Source organism: Corvus brachyrhynchos, unplaced genomic scaffold, assembly GCF_000691975.1.
Source record: "Corvus brachyrhynchos isolate BGI_N302 unplaced genomic scaffold, ASM69197v1 scaffold466, whole genome shotgun sequence".
Classification (NCBI taxonomy): Eukaryota; Metazoa; Chordata; class Aves; order Passeriformes; family Corvidae; genus Corvus; species Corvus brachyrhynchos.
In genome coordinates, this window is record NW_008238635.1 from 860,844 (window position 1) to 870,857 (window position 10,014).

Sequence of the window (10,014 nt, forward strand, 5' to 3'; positions counted from 1 at the left end):
TTTATATTCGGATTTGCTACACACCCAGGGGCAGAATTTGAATCCCAGAAAGACCCTCACTGTGTTGGTGAGGACTGTCCTGTGGCTGGGGGCTACCAGCCAGGACCCATCTGTTGTGATATATCTGCTGTGTCTGGGAGCCCAGGGAAATGTTGCTGTACTTACCCAGGAGGAGGGAGAGGATGCCTCTTCCCAAAGAGACTGTGTTTCTGTATGGTGTGATTTGGAGAGAAGACTGAGGTGTCTTACTGCACTGGACACTTGCTTGGAAAGCAGTGCTGTTACTTTTGGTCACTGCTCTATGCTTTGTTGGCTGAATAAATAGTGGAGTGGTCAGTGAAGATCCAATTCTTCCATCATAGAGGGATTTAATGGGCATTTTTGCTTCCCTTCAATCTTTAGACTGCTCCAGGATGCTGAACTTCATCTCTGCATACTTCTAACTTAGGACCCTGGAACTATCCTTTCCCCTTGCAGCCCAGGCTACTCAAGAACACCTTGCCCTGAATCCAGTGTCTGACACCTGGAGAGAAGCAAGGTGTGCACTGCTCCTTTCTTCTCCAGAAAGTGGGCTTCTGCCATTTCTAGCTGCTCATTGCTGCAGTCCTGTACACCTCTTTCACCAGTCTCTTCTGGAGCCTCAGCTCTGTGGGCAAGGGACAGCTTGGTGCCCCATCAGGCTGAGAAGCAGGTTTTTATTTTTTGCCCTCACGAAGGCAGAGCCTCCTGGTGTAGGATTTGGAAAGGCTCTGCCCGGCAAGCTGCAGACACCAAGAAATACTTGTCTGATCAAAACCAACTGGAGTTAACTACTCCATGCTGCTGATCTAAGAAGAAACAAACCTACAGCCCACCTCCCACAGCACAAACACATCTTTTCTTCTTCCCACTACTTCTTGCCCTTGGGTAGAGAAGCTTGGCTGTGCTCATTAACAAAGCAAGCCCATTAACTTGATTAAGTTAAGCTGTTTCTTTAAGAAAACATCTCTAAGCTGCACAGCTGGCTGCCGGCAGAGACTATACAGCCTCCGCCTGCTGAGCTCTCCCCTCTCTTATCTAGGGCCAGGTCACAGGTACAAGAAAGATTTCCCCAGGAAAATAAACACATGACTGAGAGATTGAGACAGTGTTCGTTTGCAGTTTAAGAGTCATTTATTTCTGGTTTAAAAAAAATTGCACAAAATTTGTTTTGTTGTCGTTCCCTGTTGCATGGACTTGTTCAGGAAAATTGAAGGCTGATACTGAAATGCAGTCGTGGGAGGCAGGGCTGAGGTGTCTGGAGAGCAGGCACCATGCAGTGGAGTTTCTGTACTGTGCATCTCTGCTCCCTTGGTAACATGGGTGCTGCAGGGTTGCTGCTGCCCAGCTGGTGGGCAACAGCTTCTAGTTCACCTCAGGCTGTTGCTGCTCTTTTGCTTTTTCCTCCAGAAGCAGCCAATTCAGTGCATGGTTTGGCTCAAACAGCAGACACCAACCCCCATGCCCTAGGGAGTGTGGAGGCTCGGCCCATCCACTGGTTGGATGGATCAGGGCAAGGTTGTATCCTGGTCCCTCCCTGCGCAACCCAGGGGTGGTTTGAATGGTGATTTTGGGGAGCTCTTGAAATTCAGACCTAGCTGTGAACTCCCCAAAGCCTGGATCTGGAGATGTGTGTGATACAATGCTCACATTTTCCTGGCAGTTCTCTGGTTCTTGTAGGAATTGGTTGCTGTCACCTGCAGAGTTGCTTGCTGTGCTTTCTGGAGAAAAGCCTTCCTGCAAGAAGCCCTCCAGAGCCTGGCACCTCCAGGTAGGCTGTACTCTGATAATGCTCGCTGCCTCCGTGCCCCTGCTTGTTTGGCTGAGCCTCTGGCCACCCATCGTGTTTCCCTTTACTCTGATTTTTTTTTTTTTTTTTAATTAATTCCTCCTGGCAGCACCACCCTGCCTCCAGGGCTGCTCATGCCTCTAGATCACAGCAGCAGCACCTGCATGGGCTGCTTTGGCCACCCGGTGAGTGTGGACGCAGAAGGGCTGAGAAAAGGACTTGGATGGGGGAAGGAAGAAGGAATAATGCAAGTGCAGTGCTAGTTCCCCAGGATCCTGGCTAGACTGGGAGCTTGGGACAGAGATCAGAGCTATTTCTGCATTTCCCTAGCATGACATGTGGCAAATCCTAATTTTTACACCATTATATGTTGCTTCCTGTTTTGGAGAAGGGAGTCACTAATTTCAGTGGTGACGAAGCAAACTGGAAAATAAGGCACATATGGGGTCAATTTAAAGGGCTGTGTGAGGAGGAGCCCGGCCTCAGGGCTGTTCCCAGCACAGCCACACGCAGCCAAACCCCGTGACACGATGTGACCATCGCAGCCCTGCCTGCATCACACAGAACAGGCTGTGCTGGGACCTGGTGGCACAAACAGCTGCTTCCAGCCCGTGGCTTTGTCCTCCAAGCCAGGGGAAGGTGGCATCACCCTTGCCCGGGCTGGAAGCGGCTGTGCCCAGCAGCTCCGTCCAGGCTTGCCCATGTGGGGTTGGCTGCTTGTTCCCCAGATGCCTGGCTCTAGCTGGCAGCTCTGGCTGGCAGCTCTGGTCTGCTGCAGCAGCTTAAGGACTGGAAGAAAACGGAAGGAAGACATCCAGTGTACAGACAGGGCAAAAACCAGATGTGATGAGGCTTCTCATCACACACGTGCGTCCCTCAATGGAAAAAGAGATGGGGAGACAGAGCCTGCTGGGGCAGAGAGTGGGGAGCAGAGGAGACTCCCAGCTCAAGGGATATAGGGTGGGAACACAAGCCAGGGCAGGGCAGCGGGGAAAGAGAGCAGGGATGAGAGCTGTGTGGTCCTGTTAGCTGCTGTGCCCAGCTGAGCTCTTTCCAAGTACCATGAGGATGGATAGGGGTGCATAGTTCGGCTGTATGATGTATCCCTGTGTAAGGGATGACTGTGGACATGGAATTTACTTTGCTTCTACAGCATATTCAAAATCCCAGAGCTGGTCAGCCTGACAGCCATACAGAAACCTTCAGTGCAGCACACAGAGCTGGCATCAGCTGGGGCAGCACGAGCTCAAGGGTCTGTGTGTGTCTCACACATGGCACAAGGGCTGCAGGGAGAGGTGATGGCTGAGCGTGCCAGGAAACCATGTCTGCTGCTTCAATACCGCTTCAGTGTGCCTGGCCCCTCTCCAGAGGGGCCTTTGGTCCTGCTCTTCTTCAGTAGTCATTCAATAAATAACTCTAATGCCCGCAGCAAAGCTTTTACACAGCCTCAGGTTGTGTTTCTGCTCTTGCAGTAGCATGGTGGGCTCTTCAAAGGCAAGTTTGTATAAAACAGTCTTTCAAGGAAGGGGTTTTCTTAAGTGCTGGTGCAAAAGGGCTGGTTTGGCAGCCTCCTCTCTCCTTCCTGCCTCTAGCCTAGGTGGCAAGGCATCCTTCTGCTGTGCTGCCTTAGGATGGTGTCTGAGGTCACTAAGGTTGGGCTGAGGGCATCTAGCTTGCAAGTGACTTTGGTTTGGTGGCCTGGGAGATGGCACATCTTTGAGCTGTGGGGTAACTGTGCTTTCTTTGTGTCTCCCAAGCGAGTTGGGTTTGGACGGAGCCTAGACAACGAAGCTGTGCCATCTCCACGGCAGGGCAAGCAAGCGAGGCGTGTCTGTGCCTGCTTCACTCACAGCTGTCTGTGTTGGGCAGGAGGAGTGTGCAGGTGGCTTGGTCTCTGGGTGAACCTTGTCCTGTGCACCCTTGTCTGGGTCACAGCGCGTGTGCTTGCACAGGAGTGCAGAGGGAGAGCCTGTGTGCCAGCCCGGTGTGTGCGCTGTGCTCGTGGCAGGAGGTACGGAGGACCCGCTGGCAGGTCACCCCTGTGTGCTCACCTGTCCTTTGCAGGGGTCTCTGCCCCGGGACACGCTGGCATGGTGCGGGAGAAGAGGCTTGCACAACCTGTGCCCGACTGCCTTGTTTTCTGTTGGCCCTTCAAACACGCTGGGCTCAGCCTCTGTCAAAAGTCACCATAAAGTGGCAGCAGCTTTGGTATCTCCTGGCCCCTCCTGGTGCACAGGTGAAAGGAGTGATGGCATCTCAGAGGAGAGGACCTGAACGCCCTCTTGTCTGCTAGATGGGCAAGGAGGGTCTCTTGTCCAGCAAGAGCAGCTTGGGCTGAGCCGAGATCCACAGGTCCTCTTCATCCTGCTTCTTCTTCTTCTTTTTCTTCTTGTTCCTCTCAGCATGCAACTGCCCGTTGCTGCTGGGGCCACCTTTCCTCGTGCTTTCTCTCCTCTGTCTGCAGAAGCAGCAGTGGCAGCAGATGAAAACAAAGGCGATGAGGACAACAAAGGGCAGGCCCAGCAGCACGGCCAGGCAGACGGTGTTGAAGATGCCTTCCTCATGCTTGGTACGGATGAGCTCCAAGATGGAATTAAAGAAAGAGCTGATCTTCTGCTGCATGTCGGCTCCTGAGCAGACTGCCTGTGCTGTTCCCTCTGCTTCAAAGGTACCTTGAGATATGCTCAGCTCCTGTGAGTAGCTATTGGGCTCCACAAGAGTCCTTGGATGGTGCCTGTGGAGACAAGAAACCACATGGATCAGGTGCCTGCTCCCTCAGCAGTTTTCTCCATGGAGCTGCCAGAACAGCTCAACCCTCAGCAGGGTGAGATGTCTCCTGCCTTGGAGGGGCCTGGAGCCATAGGGGATGGACTATGCTGCCTGCTATGTCCCTTTGGGTGTATTTAACTGAGAAACAGCCTCCTGTCTCCTGGGGTTTGTTCTTGATGGTGGGGATGGCTGAGGAGGGCTTTGGGCATCCCTACTTGCCTTGGAATTTAGCTAAGCACAAATCCTACCCCTTTGGATTTACACATCAGCTCTGGCTGAGCAGTCACAGCATGGAGCTCTCATTAGCCCTTTGTAGGGCTTGTTTCTTAGCAGAGGAAATACTGTCTGCAGCAGAAGCTTTCCTGTCTAGGAAGGGACTTGCCTGATCTAGGCCAGTGACCATTGTGGAGAACAGGAGTGCCGTAGGAGCCAGGACTCCACATGGCACAGGTCTCTCCTTATTCCCAGTCCTGGGATGGGGTGTCTTTGGACAGACTTTCTCATGGTCCATGGTCTGGGATGGGCAGCACAGAGGCAGGGTCTGTTCTTGCTGCCCCGGCACCCCAGGCACTGCCAGCAGGTGTGGTGTGGGGCTGTGGCTAAGCCACCTGTATTTTGGATGGGGACTGTGGTCAGCGGGACTCGCAGGCAGGGCTCAGCTGGCAGACCCCAGCGAGCAGCCCTGCACCCACAGCTGCTTCCCTGTACCCAGGGCTGGCCACAGAGGCGGCGGCAGAGGGGGGGGGGTGGCTGGGGTGGAGGAGCTGCTGCTGCTGTGCCTCACCTGGGAATTGCTCCAAGGGTTTGGGTAGGGCTGAGAAGCATTTCTGTGGCTTGACGTAAGGTTTTCCTCTTCCCTCGGGGAGGGAGAGGTGCTGCTGAGTGCCAGGGCTCTCAGGGAAGCCCTCCTGCAGGAGCAGGGAGCTGCTGCCTCTGCTCACACCTTTCTTCCTCTCCTGTGGCCGGGCAAAGCATCTGAGTAGAGCAGGGGCCTTTGTGCTGTGAGTCTGCAGTTCTGTTTCAACACAGGGGTCACTGGATTAGAGGCTGTACAGATGAGGAGCTGGCAGGGGCAGGAGCAGGCTCCAGCACACTATTTGACCCTTGCTCAGCATTTTACGTCAGTATCTTTGCCAGCCTTTGGGATTCAAGCCCTGCAGCCTCTTGAGGGAATGCTTAAATCCCCATGTGCCCAAGAGGGGAAACTGAGGCACAGTAAAAGGAAAACTAACACTTTCACGTAACAAAAACTTGAGAGGTACAGCCTGAACACCAAAGGTGTCCTAGAGGGGTTGCTCCATTTGTCCCCTGTGATACCAACTCCTTCCCTTTCCTTCTGGCAGCTCTCACAGAGCTCAGGGACCTTGAGGGAGGGACAGGAAGGGGACCCCGGCTGGTTTTGGCTGAATCCTTCTTGCCTACAGCAGTGCCCTCCCTTGCTTTGCATCTCATTTATTCCTTGTGTGGCACCTGCTAAGGGATGCTCTCTTGTACGGAGTGTTTTAGGATCCTCCAGCTAGCACCACTGTGCTTCCTTCTGCCTCGCTGTGCCATTACAACCCACTCCTAACGGAAGACAAGCCACCAGCCTCGCCCAAAAAAGCAGCCACCAGTCCCACCCAGCTCTAACCACAGCTCTGGTGATGCTGCTGAGGCGGGAACTCCTGGGCAGCCCCCAAAAAGGAAGCTCCCAAGGGAAAAACTGCCTTCCAAAATGCTGTTCTGGGACCTACAAAGCTGTACAGGGGCTTGTTTCACTGGCTGCTGGCTTTCAGACCTGACTGTCAGGACCTCAAGAGCTGAATGCCTCAGCACAGATGCCAAGCTCTCGATTTGGGATTCCACAAGTGCTCAGATTCTGTTAAAAATAAGGGGTTTATCTGTGCCCCTCAGAAACAGACTGACCACTGTGGATTTATTGTTTCAATTTGCACGAGTGCGCAGCTGAGCTGGCCCAAATTAGCTGGTGGTTTCTCTTTTGAACATGGATTTCTCTGGGTGCCTTTCTAAAAAATTCTCATTTGAGATTTACCAAATGAAATGCAGTGCCCTGGGAGGTGGTTTTAGCTTTGGCTGAGAGAAGTTTATTATTATTGCTGGATTTTTGTCCAGTCTGCTGCATCAAAACTGGCTGCTCCTCACATTCCCTCATTCCACTACTCAACAGAGGACAGAAATATCAGCAACATCCCCACCTGAGAAATCGCAGGCTACCACTCAGACACTCAAATCCCATATACCCTCTTCCTACCCCCTGCCTGGAGCCAGCTGGGAGCATCCCAGATCTGCTTTTGCTCAGAGAGGAGATAAGTGAGAGCCACTTCTTAAAGCCTGCTCCCTGTCCTGACCCTCATCTTCACCTAGGTCTTCTTTTTGGGGCAGCTGCAGTAAAGGTTAAGCTGCAACATAAAAAAACAGAGCAGCTTTTCCTCAGCCTGAATCACCCATGTGATGCAGGTTTGCCATTTATCCATAAATATCCTGACAGCTCATTATCCAGGCAGGAATACAGGATGCCTTTGATACACTTGACTCCAAAAAAGAAGTGAAAACCCTAAACAACCCCCGAACAACAACTGCCTTAATTTCAGACAAAACAGGATGTAGAGTTTTATTCCTGCACTGAACTGCTGTATATTTACTGCCTCTAAACTTCTGGGTAGTGAAGGAGGGCTGGAACTTCCTTTTAAACTTGTAATTAATTGTTTGCAGAGGAAAACAGAACAGGGAGGGGAAAAAAACAAAAAAAAGCAAAGTCCTTTGAAATATTTCCACTTTAAACTGGAGCTGAATGCACTGCAGAGGCCCTGGCTGATTGCTACTGGGAAGTGCCCAGCTGGGGACATATGGCCCCATGGGCAAGCCAGATGTGTATCCCTTGGAAGGGGAAGGTGGAGGTACCTGCTCCTACCCTGACCAAGCAGCACCCAAACCCCAGGGCCATCTTCCAGCATGGCCATGCAGCTGGTTTTCAAATGCCTTTTCTTTCTAGTGTGTGCATTGCTTTTTGTTTTGTAGATGAAAAGATGTCTGTGTGCTAAATAATGGGGTTCTTCAGTTTCCTATTAAAAAAATGGGAGAGGAGGGGAAAGTAGAAAAACTGATGTCTTTGGACATCATCCAAGGGCAGAGGGGTTACCCAAGGCCACCCACTGCCAGCTGAAAACCTGAGTGCGCCATGAGGAGCTGCATTCAGGAAAATCCATGCTGCTGCTCAGTTTGGTGTGCCATCTCCCCTTAGAGAAGGGACCAACACGGAGAGCTGCTCCCATGCTGTGGTCCAGGATGGGTGTGAACCGCTTGCCCACAGCACGTGGAGCTGCCATTGGGACACCAGCTGTTTTTTGGGTCAAGATATCGGACCAAAAAACAGGGCCAGGGAGGTACTGAGAGACAGGGCTGTGTCTCAGGGAGGGCTGTGGAGCACCCTCCTAAATAAGCTCTTTGTTTTTGGGCGGCCAGTGCTGGCAGAGCCAGGGGAACGCTGACATGGAAACTTGCCTGGGAACTCCTGTGGCCAGGGATGGATGGCTCCAGCTGATGGCAGCTCTGCACAGCGGGGCTTTATGCCACTTGTGTAAGTTTTAATCAACGTTGGGCGTCCAGCATGAAGTTCTTTAATCCACACTGGCCTCGAAAGAGCCGGTTTGCAAGGGTGGGGAGCATCTGCCACTCCTGTGGAGTTATGGAAGGCCGTGGGTGGAAAACAAGGTCCTTTTGAGGGACGCCTTGCAATGGCACCGCAAACCGTTGGCATGCAGGGCTTGCCTGGCTGAGCTGGAGGGGTAAAGGCTGCCAGCCTGTGTGTGGGGAAACCAAAACAGAGGGGGTTGCCTTGGCAATGCTGGCTTGTCCACATCCTGTGTGCTGCAGAGCAACTGCAGGGACTGCGGATGGAGGTAGAATTTGCAGAAAAGCTGCAGTTTACTGGAAACTGCTCTGCTGTGTCACTATGGCAGAGGGGAGAGACCTGGAGGTCATTTTGCTAGTGAAGTTCTTTAGGCCCAACCCTCAGCAGGCTCTTATGTCTTCATGAAATTCCCTCCAACCTAACAAAGCTCAACCTGCTCCTCTCAGCTGAGATGCTGCCTGACTCAGGCAGGAGTGGGGCTGCTCTAAGGTGCTCCCTGCATCTACGGTGAGAGCAGCAGCAGCTCTGGGGGCAGCTGAGCTGTGGGGTGTGCCCCAAGTATTTCTGGATTATTTCAACACTCCTGTGCTCTGTGGCCAGCTGCAACTCAGGACTTGTGGAGGTGACATGAAATCAACTGACCTACAGCCACCCCCATTTCCTTAACGCAGATGAGACCACACTTCGTGCAGTTGATGCTAAGGAGTGCAAAGCAGGAATCACATTATTAAACAACCACTTCCTTCTGTTACTGGCTTTATGTCAGCTTTATATCCACTTTCCATTGCAGTGACAGCTATGGGTCAGGCAGGAGAGGCTAATTTTTGTTACAGCCTGTGAGCTCCCTGATCCACCCAGCAGAGACACAGCTATGCTGTCACACGAGTGGCACCTATTTTCCCTGCTTGCACCTGCAGACTTAGAGGAAAACTGGATGAAACCTGACACCGAGGGTGAGCAGTTTCCTTAGCAGGGATTGCACATTGCTGTTTCGGAAATGGTGACTAAGAAGAGTTTTGCCGCCGGTCTCCCAGAAGGTCTCGCAGCAGGCTACAGAGACCTTCCTCAAACGTAAAGGACAAACACCAAAAGCCACCACCCCGCAAACACGAGCAGCTGAAGCTTCATCTCACTCCCACCACCATCAAACCTTCCTGCCAGAAGCCACGCGTAAATGCGTTCATTCCCTGAAGGGAGCGATCTGGAAAACTACTGATATGGATGTTGGATAACAGGGTTAAAGTGAAACTATTTTGCAAGCTGCTGCCTGGAGCCCACTCGTCATCACCGTCTGCACACGCGCGGCTGCCGTCGGCCCCGGGATCACGGAGACTCTGCCCCAAGGATCAGTTTTGAGTTTAGGCGAGCGCCGCTGTCATCCCTGAGTGCACTGGGAGCTCCTCGCAGCCATCCTGGGCTCCCTCAGCCTGCGGTGCGGGCAGTGCTGCCTCTCCGGGCGGGCAGCAGCCCCCACTCGTGGCCCTCCCTGGCGTCGATCACGCGTGGCTTTGGTTACAAGAGGCTCAGGGGGCTGCCAGAGAAGCTGTGGGTGCCCCATCCCTCGAAGCGTTCAGCGTCAGGTTGGACGGGGCTCGGAACAACCTGATCTAGTGGAAGGTGTCCCTGCCATGGCTGGAACAAGGCGCTCTTTAAAGTCCCTTCCAATCAGACCGTGCTGGGATTCTGCGGTGCTCGAAATGTGTGGGTGCAGCTCGGGTGCCCCGAACCCCCGGTGCCAGGCGCACTGCCCCAGACACACGGCCCCGGAGAGCTGCTTGCTCCTCATCGCTCTTTCCCCAGCGCACCG

General features: G+C 53.1%; 1 protein-coding gene across 1 annotated transcript; it reads right to left on the minus strand.

Annotated features, from left to right (window-relative positions):
* Positions 1-1,132: 1,132 nt before the first annotated feature.
* KIAA0040 (KIAA0040 ortholog) lies at positions 1,133-4,581 on the minus strand. Its single transcript, XM_017737417.1, has one exon. It carries the CDS (start codon positions 4,427-4,429, stop codon positions 4,097-4,099), a length of 333 nt encoding a protein of 110 aa, XP_017592906.1. The 5' UTR covers positions 4,430-4,581; the 3' UTR covers positions 1,133-4,096.
* Positions 4,582-10,014: the final 5,433 nt, after the last annotated feature.

Excerpts from the sequence above, each read along its gene's own strand:
- KIAA0040 (XM_017737417.1), bottom strand. The coding sequence starts at position 4,429 with ATGCAGCAGAAGATCAGCTCTTTCTTTAATTCCATCTTGGAGCTCATC.